At 40.8% G+C, this 20,107-nt stretch overlaps 1 protein-coding gene across 1 annotated transcript; it reads right to left on the minus strand.

The window, feature by feature from the left end:
• Positions 1-4,930: 4,930 nt before the first annotated feature.
• On the minus strand, positions 4,931-20,057 carry EAF1 (ELL associated factor 1). Its single transcript, XM_077130084.1, has 6 exons — positions 19,803-20,057; positions 17,829-17,923; positions 15,873-16,009; positions 12,968-13,158; positions 11,040-11,273; positions 4,931-8,215 (listed from the first exon to the last, which is right to left on the minus strand). Exons 1-6 carry the CDS (start codon positions 19,903-19,905, stop codon positions 8,169-8,171), a joined length of 807 nt encoding a protein of 268 aa, XP_076986199.1. The 5' UTR covers positions 19,906-20,057; the 3' UTR covers positions 4,931-8,168.
• Between the last annotated feature and the right edge of the window lie 50 nt (positions 20,058-20,107).

Here is a 20,107-nt window from a genome sequence, read left to right on the forward strand (position 1 = left end):
CACAAATCTGGACTTGACACCTGTTTTTTTCACTAACCCATTGCTAATTATCCTGGATAATTAATTTCTGTGCATCGCTGTTTTCTCATCTATAAACCAGAAATAATAGTACCTTATTTCAGGGCTGGGGTGAATTTTAGAGATAATGTAGTTGAAATTTCCGGTACCTAGAAATTGCTTTGTCATTTTCATTAATTAGTGGCTCAGGTGGAATCACTCACCTCTATGGAGACCTGGGGATATTTTTCTTACCCCTTTGAGGCAGGTTACACAAAGTCACTTTTGATAGCCACTGCAAAGCAGCAATAAAGAGCAGTGGTTCTCAAGCTCTACTGTACATTAGCTCATCTGGTAAATACCACCAGGGATGAAACAGTAATCCAAAAATTTAGGTTGACTGACTTGTTTATAACAGGAAGAACAAACACCAGTGAAACAATGGGATCTCATCTCGCTAACGAAGACAAAATTATTACAGCATTTGGAGAGGGAAGGAGTTGAAATAAAATGTAAATAAAGCAGGGTTGTAACCCACACAGGGCAAAGCAGGCTGTTTGTAAAGGGGTCAACATTGGGCCTGGACTGTGAAGTGGACCTGGGTCCTGTTTCTTTGGAAACTACAAAGTTAAGATAAACATGGAATGTTGGGCTTGAAAACCCAAATCTGAAGTTCTGCATCTAGGTTGGAAATTGAAACTGCTTCCCTGTGTCAAAGTGATTCCCATAGCTCAGATCTTTCAGGCAGGAGAGGAATGATCCACTCTTACCGATAAGATTTCAAAGTGCAAACTTTTGACAGCCTATGATTTTAGTCACAAAGTTGCTGGGTGATTTCTGTTCAGGTAGAGGAGGTAACAGAGTGAGGCTCGGGATGTCATTGGTAAGGAAGCAGCAGTCACTCAAAGAAAGGGATTATGACACTTTACAGCTATAGCAGTGTCCTTGGAAGAAATGCTGCTTTGCGACCTTCGCAGTTGGCTTTATCTACGTCTACAGTTGCAGGTTGAGGAATGGCAGGAGCACAGGGCTGACATTTATCCTCTCAGTCCCAACCGAAAATTTGGACTGGTTTTGACACTTCAGTAAAAGGTCTAAATTCTGTTCAATCAGGTGGGAAAAAATAGACACTGACACCCAAGGATCCAGTCATTGCTGGGATTCCCCAAACTATCCCAGAAATACCACTACAACAACCAGGGAGATTGGGGATGGGGTTTGGCCCAAGGACTCTTTTCCAACCACTTGTCAATCAGTGTGAGCGACAAAGTTGTAAGCAAAGCAAGGCCTTTGAAGGAAGCTTGCCAACTAGTACTTAGGAACCAATGCCAGGAAGACTGTAGGACAGTTTCTGAGCATCTCTTAGGACAGACACAGACAGACCACCCTTCACTCTTAGCGGGATGGAGGGCACATCTGAATCGAACTGCTGAAGAACCTTTAAACCTCCCTAAAATTAATGTACCTACCTATGCTCTGTGTCTGCTTTCCAGAACTTATCCCGCCCCATCTCTTCCCCCATAGTGAAGGCAGCCAATTTAAATTTTAAAAGAAACAATCAATCCATTTATGTAGTTACGATGAGCTCACAGATTAAGGACCTGGGTGATTAACAGAGGAGAACATAAGCACTTAAGCAACCCACAGTTCTAGCTGAGGGCCCAGAGGCACCAGGAGTGTGGTCTACCTCCCAGATCTTCATTTGTGAATGTTCTGAGAGGGGAGTTGCAAGTCACACAAGAGTCATGGGCTAAAAACTCCCCAGGTTCACCTGAGAAATAGAGTTACAAAAGGACTAGCATTGCCTTCTTCAAAAAGTCTTTCTCTCTGCGAGCTCATACTGAGTTCTTTTCAGCCCCAGACAACTGACTTTTAGGGTTAGACAATGCTGTAAGAACACAACCTTTGTAAAGGGGGAAGTTAAAAGGTATTTCTCTGGCCCTCTCTTCCCCTTTGCCACTCTGCCTTTACAGAAATGAAAAGGCGCCACATGTGAACACGATTTCTGCCAAGCCACTAGTACTGCCTCATGTGAAGTTCATTTGGGACTTCGTGAAAGAACCATGAGGAAATAGCTTGCCCTTCTCTCTTCTTCCCCACAGCTCTTCTAGATTTGGTCTTCAATGTCCCAACCCATAGATAGTACCATATTCCACTACATGCCTCACTCCCAAGTTGCCCTGAACCCTTTTCATCGCCCTAGGGTAGGAAGTTGAAGATACTCATTGTGGCAATGGGTCATCACTGAGGTATGAGGCTCACCTAGAGGGACTTTTTAGCTCGGGAACAGTGGTTCTCAAGCTTAGGGTGTGTGTTAGTTTGAAGCTGCTATGTACCCCGAACAGACCATGTGCTGCACCATTTCTGTGGGTGCAGACCTATCGTAGGTGAGACCTGTTGACTAGGTTATTTCAATTGAGATGTGTGCCCCATTTAAGGTGGGTCTTAGTCAGCTTACTGGAGTCCTTTATTATAAGAGGATAAAGGACACAGAAAAGCCCAGAGATGAAATTCAGAGATGTACCCAAAGAAGCTGAGACAGAGCATCCAGAAGCTGACAAGCAACTAAACCCTGGAGAGAACCAGCAGACATCATCATGTGCTTTGCTATCTGACAGAAGAGCCTGAGCTCAGGGTAACCAGTCTTCAGAGAAGGTATCAGCCTGTAGATGCCTTAATTGGGACGTTTTCATGGCCCTAGAACTGTAAATTTGTAAACTAATAAATCCCCATTGTTAAAAGCTAACCCATTTCTGATATATTACATTCTGGCAGCTTTAGCAAACCGAAACAGGGTGCATCAGAATCACCTGAAGAGCTTGTCAAAACAGATTTTGGGTCCCACCCCAGACCTTCTCTGGGTAGGTCTGGGTTAAGGCCTGAGTATGTGCTTATCTAACAAGTGCCCAGAAGATGCTGATGCTGCTGGTCTGGAGACATACTTTAAAGACTTTCTGCTCTGGGGAGATGTCTTTTCTGAGTGAGAACAATCGCAGAGGACTAGACTGAAGGACACGTAATAAAAGTGGGGACCTTGGATGGACGGCTTTTTTATACTCTTCCATTAAAGAAGTGGACCCTAATGGCCCCTCATCTTGAATCTGGGTGGACTTCTGACTGCTTTAACCAATAGAGTCCAGTGGACATGATGCTATGTGACTTCCCAGATTAGGTCATAAAAGGCCGTGTAACATCTTGGAACATTTTTTCTAGGAGAAGCAGCCATCCTATAAGGTGTTTTGACACTCTGCTTGATAGTCCCAGATGAGCTTGCTTCCAGCCACCCCCACCAAAGTATCAGGCATGTGAGTGAAGCTGGCTCAAATCCTGCAGTCCAGCTCATCTGCAAGCTGAGTTCAGCTGAAGTTTTAAGGAGCAGAACTGTCTAGTCAAGCTTTGTCCAAATTCCAACAGATTCCATGAGATAAAATTTAAAAGACTGTTGTTTAAGCCATGGTTTTGGGGTAGTTTGTTACTTAGCAGTAGATAACTGGAATCATGTTCTTGGAAAGAAAGTGTACAAGGGGATGGAATGATACATGATGAATAAAGGAAGTGCCAAGCCAATAGAGCTATAGTCGTGAGTTTTGGTGCCCTCTGCAGGAATCATGAATAGAAATGTCTTAACTCCGACGGAGATTTTATTTAATTGGCTAGGAAAACTACCAAGCTGGGAAGAGCCTTAGAGATGATATGGCTCAGTGTTCTCAACCACAGTGGAGGTATGGGCTATGTAGATGTAGTAGATTGCATTAATAGCTCCAATTCTTCGCACCTCCTTTTATCCACATCCTTTCCATTGTAACTTTGCAACTCCTCCCATCAACTCGTGGAGTGTATTTCCCCACTTCTTGATCTGAACTAGGCCATGTAACTTGCTTTGGCCAATGGGATGTGAGCAATTGTGACGCAGGGGCACAGCTGTGTCATGTTTCCGTTATCACTTTTGCCCCTCTGCCTTTGCCATGAGAACATGCCAGGTTAACTTGCTGGAGGTTGAGACATATGGAGCTGAGCTGATTCATTCCAGATGTTGAGGCCAAAGCCATTCTAGATCAACTGAAGCCTAGCCAAGCCCAGTCCAAACTGCCAATATAGACTTGTGAGCAAAAAAAAAGGCTTAGTTTAATACCACTGAGTTTTAGGATGGCTTTTTATATACCACAGCAGTGACAGCAGCTATCTACAACAGTGGATACTACTCCCCCAAGTGGTTACACAAGACTAATCACCACTTTCCAGCTGAGACTCCCTGGTTCAAGTCTAACCTTCAGGTGGAAGCCAGGTTCAGAATAAGAGGATGAACCAGGGGGGTCTTCTGATTCTAGCCTAGTTCTCTTAGCATGTAATTGTATTCATTCCAAGTTTACTGACTACCCATTAGTTGAAAGATAACACACAATTTTTTAAAAAAGAACATGGTTATTGCCCTCTAGGAATTTACAGTCTAGCAGGGGCACCAAGATCACAGGCAGGTGTGGACATTACTATTTTAGAGGTAAGGGCAGGATCATTTCTAGTCAAGCATCAACTGGGGTCAGAGAAGTGTGCATGTGTTTGTGTGTATGTGTGTGTTTGTGTGTATGTGGCATCACATTCTAGGTGGAAGGAGTTTGCTAACCAAGATGACTAGGATATTGTCTATGGATTAGTTTAACTCTGGCAGGGTTCTCAGATCCAAAGCTAAGCCTACCTTTCCAGACCAAGTAAAATGGCCTCAGATGCCATCTGGCTTGCTAAAATCAGCCTTTATTTTCAAATTTCACACCTTTTAAAACTGAAGTGTGTTCTTCTTAATGATCATAAACACCACTTCAAATAAGAATTCATTTCATCAATTAATTAGGCCTAAGTCTGAAGAGTTCTTAAAAGAACTACATTTCTCATTAGTTTTTAGAGAAAGTAAGAAAATAAAAACCACCAAAACATTAAGTGTATTGCTGACCTTCATTTTTAATTTAAATATATAGTGATCTTTTTTAAAGAAAAAAAACAAAAAACTTGACACAGCAAATATTTCACATAAATATAAACATGCATGTCTACTTCATAATTCAGCAAAATAAACTTTTAGGCATAAGATTTTAAAAATCATCAAGGGACAAAACAATGAACCCAAGACAGAAATAACAAGAGCAACGAAAACACATCATAACGCTTCAATTGGTCTTGTCTTCCAACCTACTGGTTAAGGCCTGAGTTGCGAAAATTCTACCTTCCTTGCCAAATGGAAACAATCAATTTGGTTATACCTAATACACGTCCTCATAACAGACTATTTCTCTTTCAAAATAATGTAATAAATACATCACACATATATAGACATCCTGCTGAATGAGCTTCTCAAATTGGGAAGAAAGGACTTTGGAATTTTCAAGTTTTCCCACCACCAAAGCACATACACATTAATACCACGCATAAAAAAAAATGATTCTGCTACAGAAATAAAAAGGTTAATGAGTGGCATTTTTACAAATCTCTAGTTTATTTGTATTACATTTCCCCATAATCACATCTTTACTGTGGCTTGCCATGGCCCCTCGGACACACTGGACTTAAAACTTCACACCTTACTTAAATAATCCACAGTATGGCTTGTATAGAGCAAATAAACAGATATTTTAACAATTCAGTTAGACTTCAAAATCATATCAACATGGATAGTTTTCAGCTGTCTCTAAGTGCCTGGAATGTTTTCTCTGTGTGTGCCTAACCTCTAAACTCCACTGGCTAGTGTTCTGTCTCTTCCCCTGCCAGGCTTGAGGCATATGAATGTCTATTCCTGTGGACACCAAGGGAAGAGGTGAGAATGATAATCCCAGCTTTCAGCAGGTTTACACCAACCAGAATTCATGCAAGAGGAAGGCCGGTACATACACAGGACACTTCATACGGACTGAAACAAACAGAGGAAAGGCTCCTGATGATGGCACCTATGGAGTCTGAGGAGTGGAGCTGGGAGGGAGAGAGGAGAAGGGCCCTGCAGGCTGAGGAAGCAGATGAAAGAAGGCACAGAGGCAGGAAGACCAAGAAGTCCAGTCTGACTGGCATGAGGGTGGGTACTCATGAGAAGTAGTCCGTGAGGCCAAATTTTTGATTTTCAAGAAGAAAAGATTCCTTATTCTGGTGGAATAAGCTGGGGGGATGGGAGAAAAGAGTATCACTAAAGGATCTGTGCAGAGACCAAAACTGAAGCTGTGTAGAGATTAACCGTGTAGTCAAGTAGGATGTATGAAAAGAGAGAGGGTCTGACTCACCAAGCCCAGTGCCACACGCTGGCATTTCCTATACAAAAAACATCTCGACCCAATAAGGAAAAATCCACAGTTATGTTTATATAAATCAAGACTTTAGGAGAAAAAAAGAAAAAAAAATAAAAGAAAGGCTTAAATACTTATAATTCAAGTTCCTGGAACCTGCCCCAGCTTGAGCAAGTTAAGAGCAATGAAACAATTCCCACATTCAGTAACAATTCAAGTCTCCCAATCATGACCTTCACCTTCCCTGAGCTGTCATCATTACCAAGGAATTATAAATCAATTATTAATTCAACATTTAAAAGTTCCTACGTGCGATTAAATCCACTGAAATCTCCTGGCAGGCAAAGAATTCCATACAGGGCACTAGGGTATGCCTATGACCTATACTTGGGTAGGGTCATGTGAACGTGCTGCTGGGTGACGGGTCCCCACATCCTACCCCTGTCTCCAGCTCACTGGGATCACTGTGTGGATGAAAAAGAGTTGACCTTATACGGCCCAATTCTAACCTAAGCCCACACCATGGATCATTTATCCTTTCTAGGTCCAGAATGCTTCCCTCCACTAGCCGGGCCATGCGTGTGGAAAGACCTGGGGAAGGAAAATCACTTTGTTACCCGCCAAACCAAAGAAGATGGAAATTTTTCAGGACAAATTTTTCAGTCATTCAAACTACTGAAATGGGCTACTCCACACTAATTATGGGACAATTTATCACACATTTCCTCAATATGAGAACATTTGCTAGTGACCTGCAACAATGGACTCTTTTAGAAACTACACTGCAGAAGGCAATCTGTGACTTTCTTCTAGTTGTACATAAAAATACAAATCAATCTGGAAGTCAGGCACAAACAGTGGTACAAAAGCATGAACCAAAACACTTCATCAAAGAATGTGCTCATTTCATACTGCAGCACTCTTATCTACTTTCTACTTACTGCTGGTTCACTTGTTCAGAGAGGTTTCTTTACTACATCTCTTTTCCACACCCCGACCCCCCAAAAAAAATCCAATGAATGAGGAACACTTAGAACGCATCAATGTGGAACTAAAAACCCCAATATAATTGAGTCAGCACAGTGGCTGCTGGCTTAATCTGCTCACCCAGCCTCAAGTATTTAGGGACTATCTGGATCTGAATTTGAGCTGGAAGCACCCAACACTTTTGCCTTTTGAAATCTAGGAAAAATTCCAATGTACATTTAAAGTCCCATGTAGAAGAATCTCTGGCTCCAACAAATGAGATTCAAAGGAGAAGGCAGTGGGTAAAGCCTGAACTGACGGCAGGAGGCTTGCCACCAACCAGCTGTGTGCTTCAATTTCCTTGTTTGCAAAGGGGTTGAGCTAGCAGATGGCCAGGGCCCCACCCAGCTGGCACTCGAGGACCCTGGCTTGAAGTGTAGTTCTCTATAGGCTCGTCAAGCTGGGTCAAACACAACTTCCTCACCACTCTGTATCAACAATTTAAAGTGGTTTTTAACATTTTTCTATGCTATAGTTTAAGGTTCCCCTTCCTCTTCTACCCCTCAAGGATTATTTCATTTCAGTCATACAGACTACTTGGCCAAACTGAGGTTTAAAAGTGAATCACTAGCATGGTGAAGACATGCCCTTTGAGTAACCTAGAACAGTGCACATTTGTCTGTTTTTCATTAACAATGTTAACCAGATAGGACTATACTTCTGATAAGTCTTCTATAGATCTACTTAAATGAGATTGTTCAAAAAACACATGAGAAAACCACCCATCACCTGTAAGTTCAAGATCTGAAAATCAGAGCGCCAGAGCCTCAGACTCCTATACTACCCTGATCCACAACATTTTCCTCTTGACGATGGACTCCATGCTTTAGTAGTCCAGTCCTGCCGCATATGTGCACCAAAAAGTAGATTTCGAAAGATCCGGCTCTAGTCATCACTGTCACTGCCAGACTCACTTAACTGCAAGTCATTTCCTACAAAAAGAAAACAGAATCAAACCCAAAGCACAGGATTTAAAAATAATTGCTTCACAATTCTTTGGTTGACTGCCTTGGCTATCAAAATACAATAAAACCTTGCTAACTTAACTAAGGGGAAAAATCAATTTGGCTTAGCGAAAAACTTATGCAGTCAATATAAGCACAGCAAAACAAATTACTGGGTGAGTGCAAGGGAAGAGTAGGCTAGACAGCTTTAAAATGTGTTAATAAGTAGCGATAAATCATTAACAAATAACTGATTCTAAAACATGTAGAACTGTTTACATTAAATTGCTTTACAAAATCTCCAAGTTGGGCTTTCTGTTAAGGCAGTTCAACACTGTACACACCAGTAATTTTCTAATCCATATCCCCTCTGGTACACCTCTGTTGATGATATTCATATTATTTTAAACCTTAAATCTGAACTAAGGAGCTTTGCCAAGACTTCAGATTTTTGTTTAGTTTGCAGAATTTAGAATTTAGGAGTGAAGAATATCAACACTCTACATTTCAACCTCATATACAATAGCAGAGTATTTAACTGGTATCACTTAATATTAAACAAAAGTTAACTTCTGTACTTCTGTATCTCCAGATTGCTAGAAATTCCTAGGCTAGCTCTTCTCCGAATCTGTTCTGAGGACCCTGGGCGTCCCTAAGACTCTTTCAGGGGCCTGACCCTGAGATAGTCTCCCTTTTCTAACTATATATGTGTGTGATGCCAGGTTTTGCTTCATATATTTTAACCTAAACAACTTAGAACAGCGATGTAAGAATCCAGCTTTCTATTAAGCCAGACTTTTAAAGAGATTTGCAAAATTTTGAAACAATGTAACTTTTCTAACCAAGTACTTTTTAATTTGGGAAAGTTAATGTTTCAAAAATGTTATTTTTGTTAACATGTAAGTGGGTTTATTACTGCTCTTTTTAAATGAATTATCAAACACTTGAAATACTCCTCAATTTTACTTTCTATTATCAACTACTGTTAGACATAAGCCACATACACAAAAACTCAATAATTTTTAAGAGTATATGTACACCACATATAGAATGTTTGTTAAGGTTTGACAATAAAAAATATATATATAAAGAGGTCTTGAAACTGAAAAATTTGAGAACTGCCCACACTCAGGAAGGTGGTGGAGGCACGGCACAGTAGGTAACCCCTAATCAGCTAAATTGATCATAATCCCTTATACAGTGTTATCATGTGGATGTGAACAGACATATGTCCACGACTGGAGTTAACCTTTTTGAAATTTGTTACAATGATCTGATCCTGGTTCAATCTGATCCATTTGTTTTTTAGAGTATAAGCTTTTGATTCAGTTTACCATTCAGGGAAACAATATTATTACTTTTTTTTTTTTAAACATTTAAGTTTAGCAAATTTGTGCTACTTGTGATTTTAGGTTTATAAATATAGCTCCAATGGACAATCCTGGCTTGAATAATTTAAGAACTTGAATGTACACAAGGTACGCAAAAATTAATGGCTTAGAATTTGAACAGCTGCAGGACAGGAGGACCTGGGGCCAGAAAAAACTAAAGGAACATAAGACACTGTTAAGTTGATAATTCTTGCTGTCCCACTCTTTGCTTTCTTTCCAGGAGGGAAGGAATAAGTTTAGCATTGACTATTCTACTCAAGTCCTCTTACACCGTTCCCTTCTACCACTGTCTCCCTCCAACATCTCTTGGAAAGAAAGCAAAGCACTTTCAAAATCCCTCCAAAATACTTTCAAAATCCCAAGCAAAATGAAGAAAGGAGTTAAAGCTATCGTAGCTGTCTGGGTACTTTTCCATTATGAATACCAAACTTCTAATGTGAAACTTACTATCACTAGGCAAATGAAAAAAATCATCAAAATGTACTGCAAATTTGGGACTGTATAATGAGATGTTAGACAATACCCTTAACTGATAACATACTCAGGTGCAAGAACAGGGATATTTGCCCCCTGGGATATATCTGACAATGTCTTAAGACATTTCTAATTAACGTGACTGGAAGGCCGGTAGGTGGAGGCTACTGGCACCTAATAGGTAGAGGCCAGGAATCCGCTTAAACATTGTCAGTGCACAGGAAAGTCCCATACAAAAAAGAATATCCAGCCCAAGTGCCCACAATGCTGAGGCTGAGAAGCCCTGGACTACAGATGGAGCAGCATTAACTAGGCTACCTTCCCACTGTTGCTGCCAGACCTTACGACCTCCTCAAATGAAATTACACCAGAGAAAACATTCACCACGGTTCCAGAGAGAGAAGAAATAGAAAATCAGCACTGTCCCCAATTTCAAAACAAAGAAATTTGTCTTTGTCATTTCTCTCTGCTTTATTTTAGGATCAACTACATTAAAAGCCAACCAGTCATTTCAATATCCCACTCCTTCCCCCTTGCTGGATGCTAGTAGGCCTTCAGATATAATCTAGTGGCTTAGGTTTCCAAGTCTCTGAGCTGTGGGACACCGCACTGTGTGGAAATAACAGGACCTGGGGACTGTAAAAAGGACCAGTAGGGAGAGGCAGTGTGGCAGCAGATGGAATACAAAAACCTAGCTGTTCATGGTTCAGCATTTTCCAGAATTCACTAAACCCAATCTGGGCAAGCAAGAAGTGGGGAGAAGAAAGAATAGAATTTCTTAGTTTTATGCTTCTATTACTATTTCACTCCTTTTTGCTTTGCCAAGATCCTTTCTTATGCCTCAAATATCTTCAGGTTTATACCTCCCAGTATAAGATAAAGAGGAACCATATTTTTAGACCTGATGTCCACCTCTCTGTTGGCCATAAAAGGGAGAGCACACTTACTGAGGGTGTTCATCAGCTGGCTGCTTCCCTGCGGCCGGCTGGTTCCGTTGGTGACGGTGGGCCTGTTGTTGTAGGGCTGCTGGTGTGAGGGCTGCGCAGGGGAGGCCGGGGCATTGTCCTCGCCTCCGCTGCTGGAGCTGTCGTCATCACTGCCTGAGGAGCTCTCGGAGTCTGAGGAGCTGCTCCCGCTGCTGCTGCTCATCTGCTCAATAATATCAACTTCAGCCCTTAGCTCTGGAATGACATGTGGGTTAGCATAGCAACCATTCTCAAGGCAGTGCACTGAACCTTCTGTACATAGTAAATTGGCAAATTTCAACAGTGATGACAAGTAACTGAGAATGACCCCCTCTTCTCAAGTCCTTAAAACATACAAACAAGAATAACAAAATCAACCAACAAAAAAAAACCTGTCTCCAAAGAAACAATGGAATCATTAAATTCAACCTGTTTCAGGGTAATTATTTATTACTTAAAAAAAAAAAAGATTGTGGATTATGGGATTAAAAACCCAATAAGAGAAGAGTAATACTATGCTAATGCGTTGAAAATATTTGACTGGGAGCTGGAAGGTCTGGTGCTTGTTTTGAATCTACCTCTAACCAGCAGTGTGATCCAAGTGGAAATCAATGAATTTTTCAAATCACTCTGTAAAAACGACGGGCCTGAGCAGACAATCTGAGGTCCCTTCTAGCAACCACGCCCAACGAATAGAAGAGGAGCTGCAGAAGGAACCACGGCAACAGAAGAAAAGCTCCTCCTCTCCTCTGTATAGATTTGATTTTCAGCCATGCCTGTCAGGTACTGCATTTTTAATAGATGCAAAGCAGGAAGTAACACGTTTTCCCTAAATATTTCAATATCTTTAGAATCCATCAAAAAAACATTCCTTGAAGACATTATGGTGAGTGAAATAAGTCAGACACAAAAGGATAAATATTGTATGATCTCACTGATACAGTAAAGAATTTCTCTTTGGGATGAGAGAAGAATTTTGGTAATGAATGGCTGTAATGGTAGCATAATATCGTGAATGTAACCAACACTACTGAATTATATATTTGAATGTAGTTAAAAGGCAAAATTTTAGGTTACTAAAAAACTAAAAAATAAAACCACAAGAACCCAATGGACTGTACAATACAAACAGTGTACTCTAGTGTAAACTATGGACTATAGTTAATATTATAATATTATTATATCAACTGGTAGCAAAGGTACCACACTAACACAAAGTATCAATAAGGAAAACTGCGAGGAACAGGGGAAGTATATGGGATCTCTATATTTCCTAAATTGCTTTTCTATAAACTTACAAGCTTCTCTTAAGAGAAAAAAATAGCATTAAAAAAAAAAAGCCAGATTTACCATGTGGCCTTAAATAGCTAGAGTTCCTAACTAAGCATAGCTGGCAATAATTAACCACTCCTGGTATAATTCCTATTTAACTGAAGAGTTCTATAGCAGGATTCCAATATTCACAAGGAAAAAAAAATCAAGAAGTTTAATAACCGTGTACTGTGCAGTGACTTCATCTGCCAAAAAGCAGCATTTCTATAGGGCAGAAAAAGTAAACTTCCTAAGGACAACTCTTTATCCTTCCCTGTCAATTACTATTAAATTTTAGATTGAATTTTGTTTCATAAAATCTTACAAATACAAAATCTGAGACACAGCCTCAAGCCTCCTAACAACTGGAATGCTGTAAAGCCAGCCACAACTCAAGTCCCTATTCTTGGACTCCTTGTCAAATGAGACAAATGGTAGAAGTCCACCCTCTTCTCCTCTGGAAACTTGAGGTTTGCAGAAATTTTCTGATGGTAGTGAACACCCATGTGTCCATCTCAGTACAGCAGCCTTCTGAGCACCACAAGAACATCAACACCCTACTCCAAGTTGGTATCATGGGCCCAGAAAATGCCCTTTACCTCTTTTGATGTCATCCAGCTGAGGTTCAGGTGAAGGGTTATCTTTCAAAGGAGAAGTTTTGGGTCCAATTGGAGGCTTCGTTGGAGCTCTGAATGGCATAGGTGGTGGAGGCACTGGTGGCTGTGATGGCTGTGGGGGACGAGCGGACTGCTGTTCCATTCGGGCCTGGATTTTGCTGCTCCCCTCAGCTCTGAAACGAGGTACAGAAATTAATTCAGAGGGGCAACATTAGTGGTCCTCAAATTTTCCAGGTGGCAGAGCACCTGAAAATCTCTGCAGAATATTATGCTTTTTACAGACCACTGCAAAATACTGGTATTAGTAATATTTTTAATTGTAATTAAAAAATAAAATTTTTTATTTTCATCTGATGAAATTTAAATTACAAAAATTTGTAATTTTTTAAATTACAAAATTTCATCAGATGAGCTATATAAACTACTTATTCGACATCTGAGTGTCTGCTGCATTCAAGGTCTGCATTATACACCAGGGATACAGAGATGGATAAAACAGAATTGCTGGCCTCAAGGAGCTCACATTTTATATCTGGAAGCAGATAAAAAAAATATGAAGGATATAATGAGATTATGAGAACCCATTTTATTAATAAAAGCATAACCATTTTACTTATATGCAATATAGTTATACTCACAAGTGGATGAGTCCCTAACAACATTAAGTTTTGAAATGTTGGCTGTTTTGTCACCTGCCAGCTTCTGCTGGGGGAAGAGTAGAAGAAATTGAGAATATTCTGTCCATTAGCAATTTCTTTTGTAAATGGACTAGTCTAGCACTTTTCAAAGCATAAATGAGCATACAAAGTACGTAGGAATCCTGTTAAAATGCAGATTATGACTCAGTAAGTCCTGAGATTCTACATTTCTAACAAGCTCCAAGGTGATGTAATATTGCTGATGCCCAGACTGAATAGTAAGGGAACAGACCAAAACGGTTAGATATTGGAGGCATAATATTGCACTTGGCTCACCACAGATAATTAATACAAATAAACCAGAGCAGCAGGGAGAAGAGCTGCGCTCTGCAGCCTAATGTCTAGATTAGATCTCAGTCTTAGCAGGTGAATTTAGGTAAATTATAATCTTTCTACTCCCTAGTTTCATCTGTTAAAAAAATAGGATAAAAATAGCACCTTTCTAAAAGTTGCTTACAAAGATCAGATAAAATAATGCATGCAAAATTTCTAGTACAGTACCTGGCATATGATACCACTCAATAAGCAGCAGCTATGTTTATTTTTTGTGGAATAAGTGGATGAAGAAAAATGGCTTGAGGCCTTTGATTTTGAGGCTTGCTCTTGTGGAGCTTATTTATGCAGTGGAAAAGCTAAGCCTATCTATAGTTATGCCTAAAAGATACTTCCAGAGGACCTCTTTTATTGCTCTGATGTGGCCTGCCTCTCTCTTTCTAAGCCCAACTCTGGAAGTACCCTGCCCCCTACGTCGGTCATGACACTCAGGGGTGAAAGTCCACCTGGCAACATGGGACGTGAATCCCAGGGATGAGCCTGGCCTTGGCACATGGGATTGACAATGCTTCCTGACCAAAAGGGGGAAAAGAAATGTAACAAAATAATGCATCAGTGGCTGAGAGCGTTCAAATGTAGTTGAGAGGCTATTTTAGAAGCATTCTTATGCAAGCTTCAGCTAGATATTTCTATTTACTGTGGTTTGCCAACCGCCTTCCAAAACCATTCCTGTCAACCCTAAAGAACACCTGGGGCTCTGTCTGAGATTCTACAAAAGTTCCATACATTACGATTACTTCACAGAAACCTACAACCTTCAGATGGGTTCCTAGACCAAATAAATTTTGAAACCCTGCGGGCCAGCCTCTCTAAGAACATCAACTAGTTCCATTCCCCTACCCATATTATCGACAGCCCTTTCCAATATGAAATAGAATAGGCAGTGGCCAAATACCCTAAAGATTGGGAGAAGGATTAAAGGAGAAGGAGGAGTTTTAACACAGAAGATAGGATTTACAATGAGTATGACTGCTGAAGTATTATATTGATATTTCTTTTAGTCTCCAGTGTTTTGGAGCAGCTAGAAGGAAAACCTAAAATCATGGTATTGTAACCCATAACAAACTCTGAAATCTGTTCTATAAGTATTTTTTTATGTACAAAAAAAAAAAAAGGCTCGAGGGAGCACAGACTAAAAAAACAGGCTGTAAAAGATTCCTTTTAAAATTTAATTATTAGTTCAGTGGTAGAATTCTTACTGCCATGCAGGAGACCCAGGTTTGATTCTGGTCCATGCACACCCCCCCCCCCTCAATTTATTATTATTATAGTAATCACATTATTATAATGTAATAAATATATGTAAGATTATTTAACGACTGAATTCTGACTTTCAAATAAAATCTAACTGGTTTTAAATCAAACATGTAATACCTGTTGAATTGAATATTAAAGTGAGCTCATTGTTAAAAAAAATAGGACAAGTTTTCCTTTGGTATTACAGTGATCTCAAATATATCTTGTAAAAAATTCATGTTTTCAGTCTAATAAATTAGGATGTATTTTTCAACTATTCTTTTATATTTCCAAGTGTGTAAGTTTAAACCTTTTCCTGAAGACAGTACTATATCAACAATCATAAGACTAATAAAGCTGATTTAATTTTAAAGTATATCCCTTTCTCCAAAGGCAGTAATGAAGAGCTGTCATGTCTCAGGTATTAAAAGTAATATTTCTTTTTATTGCATTTGAGGGAACGATATCTTCTTGACTTGTCTGAGATTATATAAATGGAGTACCTGAAATTATTGATAGAACACCATAAGTAAGCAGAGGATCGCAACTTATAAAATAACTGAATGGATAATCAAAGGTACAGAAACATCATATGAATCTGTTTTCAATTACTCACAAACCTTGTTTTCTTGACCTGAATGCTGCTACTGAGTTTTTCCAAAACGTATTCACCAGTGTCATGATTAATAATAAGTACACAGTCTTTCTGGTATGGTCGTTTGTTCCCCTTGAACACAGTCATTGGCGGTGTGGATCCCTATTTATCACAAAGGTAGATGATCAAACTAAAACACACCAGTTATAAATATCAAAAACTTAATTTACAGACAACTCTATTTTAACAAATCTTTTATCAGAGCTACACAAAAAGAATGGAATGAACCGATTTCTATTTTAACTCCTGGCTTCCCAGGCAAAAACAAAGGAGAAATATATCAAGAATCCCATGATGCACAACTGGTTCTAAGTAACAATGATAATATAAAGTTTACAAATAATGTTAAAGTATGAACTAAGAAGAATAAATTAGCCATTACTCCTATTACAGTGAGCAGGTGTGTCATTATAGGAAGTAAAACTAGGGAGTGATTGCTATATTTCCTTGCAATTTGTAGAGTCCAGGGCTTCCCCCTCACGCCAAGTAACCAAAAGAATTCTCAAAAGGCAACTAATTCTCCTGGTTAGCTCAAAGCAAGTACTTCAGTGTCACTTACTGCCTAAACCCTTAAATCATTCTTCAGCTGTGTGCAGGCCAAAGAATAAAATTCTTAACCCAGCTATCTGGCCCATACCAGCTGGCCCCTCCCTAACTCTCCAGCCTTCCTCTGCACCTCTCTACTTGGTTCTGTGTGCTCAGCCAGGCCACGTGGTTGGTCTGCTCAGAGCATCATGCTCGTTTGTCTCAGGCCTTTGACAAAAGCTGTTCTTATGCCTGTAGCATACCATTTCTCCCTCTTTTCTGATTTTGTAGCCTTCAGATCTGCTCAAAGGTCCCTTCCTTAGGGAAGCCTTCCCTGATTTTCTAGTCTAGGTGTTATATTCTCATATTTAAATTTCAGACCATAAACTCCACAAGGCAAGAAATGTATTTATTTTGATTGCAGTTGTATCCCCAGTGCCTAATAGTGAACACACAGTAGGTACTCACTTATATTTGTAAAACACAAGATTTACTCCTTTGCTTATAATAAAGAAAACTGCTTAGCAGATAGATTACTTATTCATACAGTAAAAATTCAGATTTGGAAGGGAGCTTAGGGACCATTTATCCAATCTCTTCATTTTACATTTGGGAAACTAAGGTCCAAAGGGATATGATGTAACCTGTCCAAGGCAACAAGTAAAGAAATAGCAGTCTGAACTGCCAACAAATGATTTTTTTCTTAGCACAAAGCTTTCCGGGTCTTCCTATTCAGAACCTTTTCATTCTATCACTAGTTACCCAAGCCCTGTATTCCAGGACAGGGCTGTGACATGCAATGATACATGTTCATTAAGAGTATTTTGTCTAACCCTTCAGGCTTTGGGATCAGAGCACTGTCTTGGGCAGGGCTTCACAAAGATCTTTGTCTACAAGGGTTTTCAATCCAGCTTTTAATGGTTTCCTTATTCCAAAGCCAGAGGAATGCTTCGAACCTCTGGCTCCTGCCTGAGACTCGCAGACTGCACTTGAACCCCTGCTAGACATGTGAAAGATGAAAGCCTCACTGCTGACTGCCATGACTCCTGGCTTAGATACCATGCACCCCTGAACTGCTGCTGCTGTATATCAGCATGGCACCAAGGGCTCTTCTCTACAAAGGTGCTTGGGTAAAGTTGTGCATGTCTAAAACAGTGGCTAGGTTTTAGGAATGACATCTAAATTGGGGGTGGAGGAGGAGCTCTGGGGAAAATGGCAAAGAATCACTTTTAATCAAGCACTTGGGAAGCAAGAATTCTAATCTATTCCCCAAATTCCTGTATTCCTTGTGTTGACACTTAAATAATCTAAAGTATTTTAAGCAGTAGGAAACTTAAATTACAATAACATAATTCATTGTGAGCCTACAAAAAAACCAACAATAGAATAAACTTACAGGGATATGTGGCAGCGTAATTGTGACTTCATCTCCTTTGCCAACTTGGAGCTCTCCTTCACAGGAAGTGTCTATAGATGCTGGCTTAAAATCATCTAAAGGGAAAGGAAAAAGCATTTATCCATCAGCTAACAAGGGCTTCCAGAGCATCTTATTTAAGAATTAAAATGTTTTATTATTCAGATAAATGGCAAATACAAATACTTTAGAACATATTTAGGATTATTTCATTATGGAAAACTTCACATAATTTAAAAATAAAGAGAAGAGTACAATGAACTCCATGTACCAGCTTCAATAATTATCAACAAGGGACAATCATTTTTCACCTATGCCTTTACATACTTTTCCTCCTATTCCCACTGGACTATTTTGAAAAAAACTAGAATTTAAATGCCACTTTATTAAGCAAAGAAATTCCCTTCACCTAAGTAACAGATGGAAATTAATGCTGCAGTATCCACAGTAAGATGTTTTATTAGGGTTGTTATGAGGATCAAAGGCAATAGAGCAAAAAGACTCTGCCTGCAAAGCCCAACAGAAAACATGAATGGCCACAGCATCATACAAGCAGACTTCATCTTGCAGAGGAATTGTCAAAATTAGGACTTGCCATACTTAAATTCCATAGCTTTGACAAACATACTCCCACAGATGTTCAGAGCAGATGGCTGAACTGTATCTCCAAAGGTTACCCTGCCCATATTTCTGGAATGCAAAGTATAACATGAATAGCCATCTTGCACCTTGTTAGTATATCCTGCCCCAAACGTGGCCAGGTGCATAAGGAAATCGTCTCATTTAAATTTCACATTGTCCTTCTCACTCCACAGAAACATCAACCAAGTAGTGTTCAGGAACTGATGTCCTTGTCACATTCTTGATATCTCTCCTCGGAAAGAGCTATATCTGCTCTCAGAAAGCACAGTAATGGCATAGCAAGTGACCATACAAAGACGGAACTTCATTATCTAACCCGCCCTCTTCCTACATGTTGAGTCACATCTATTAGTTCCTCTGACAAAAACAAGACTTAACAAGTGTTAGCACTACCAGGATGGGCAGCCAGGAGCTTGTGAATCACAGCAGGACGCTCTGTCAGCCAATTTCTAACAGCTAATTCTCTACCCAAGGATATAGAGTGGAAATGCCTCTCCCTCAACAGAGTCTATAATCATGTAGGGAAAAAAGGCCCAGCATAATGACTACTTTGACATTTCTTACGCCTATGCTCTCTTTTGCTTTCCCACCACCAAGCTTTAACCTATCCCAGGTTCACAAACTCTAATTTTATTCTTCATCCACACGGCGGGGGGGGAGGTCTAGAGGAACAGTAAGGGTAGCAGAGGTGACCTCAAAAGACAGCAAAGTCAAACGAGGTGCGAAAAGCTGGAGGAGGACGCTGATGGCGGACAGGAGTATCCTCTGGCTGGTGAAGTGAGGATGAGCAGTGCCAGGATCGCTAGAACCAAGACAAACCAGGAAAGAAAGCTGGGGGGGGGGGGGGGAAGGGGGACGAGAACGGCGTGCGAGGAAGCGGATGAGGCTTATAAACAAATGTGAAGAGTCCTTCAAACGTGGAGAACCCTGGTGGAAGCATCAGGAAGTGGGAGGCGGGATGGAATTAGAGAAGAACTGGGGTCTGATGTAGGGGGTCACAGCCTTTCGGGAATAAAAAGGCGGGGGGGAGTCTGGGCTAAAGAATTAGGGTGGTGGGATGCAAAGAAAGAGGGACCAATGACCTTCGAAAAATAGGTTCTATCAAGAGAAAAATTGTTGGGAGTGACAAAAGCTTCGGTTTGGGAGGAGTGACCTGAGAAAAGGAAAGAAGACGATATCTCGGAGGATTCAGAGTAAGAGTGATCGGGAGCTGCCGATGGGAGTCGGCAGGGGCTTCCCTAAGGTTCGGGAAGCCAAGCGAAGCCAGAGGGGGTGCTGAGGCTAGTTAGGTAACCCTGGGAAACACTGACTTACAGCGAATGGTGTGGAACGAGGCCCGCGGTCGCTTTTCGAAGCTCTCCCCGAGCCGTAGGCAGTGCTCCTCGCGGTCCAGCAGCGGGTTCGCGGTCCCGTTCATGGCCCCGTACGGGCGGTGCGCCCGGCTCGGCGCTCTCCAGGCGCGGGAGCTGGGAAAGCTGCGCGAGCTTCCGGCGCCGGGGTCCGGGAGAGCGGTGCTCACTGAACACCGCTCCGGGGCGCACCGACAGCCGAGCCGGACCCCACCGGTGACTGGAACGAAGTTTCCGCCTCTGCGTCGGGGTAGGGGGAGACTCGGACGA

The sequence above is a fragment of the Tamandua tetradactyla genome, chromosome 15, assembly GCF_023851605.1.
Source record: "Tamandua tetradactyla isolate mTamTet1 chromosome 15, mTamTet1.pri, whole genome shotgun sequence".
In the NCBI taxonomy this organism is placed as follows: domain Eukaryota; kingdom Metazoa; phylum Chordata; class Mammalia; order Pilosa; family Myrmecophagidae; genus Tamandua; species Tamandua tetradactyla.

Bases quoted from the DNA above. Each gene is read 5' to 3' on its own strand.
- EAF1 (XM_077130084.1), bottom strand. From the start codon at position 19,905: ATGAACGGGACCGCGAACCCGCTGCTGGACCGCGAGGAGCACTGCCTA. The intron at 13,159-15,872 runs GTTTGTGAGTAA...ACCTCGTTTCAG, and splicing joins ATTCAGGTCAAGAAAACAAG to AGCTGAGGGGAGCAGCAAAA. The intron at 8,216-11,039 runs GTAAGTGTGCTC...TTCTTTTTGTAG, and splicing joins CCAGCTGATGAACACCCTCA to GAAATGACTTGCAGTTAAGT.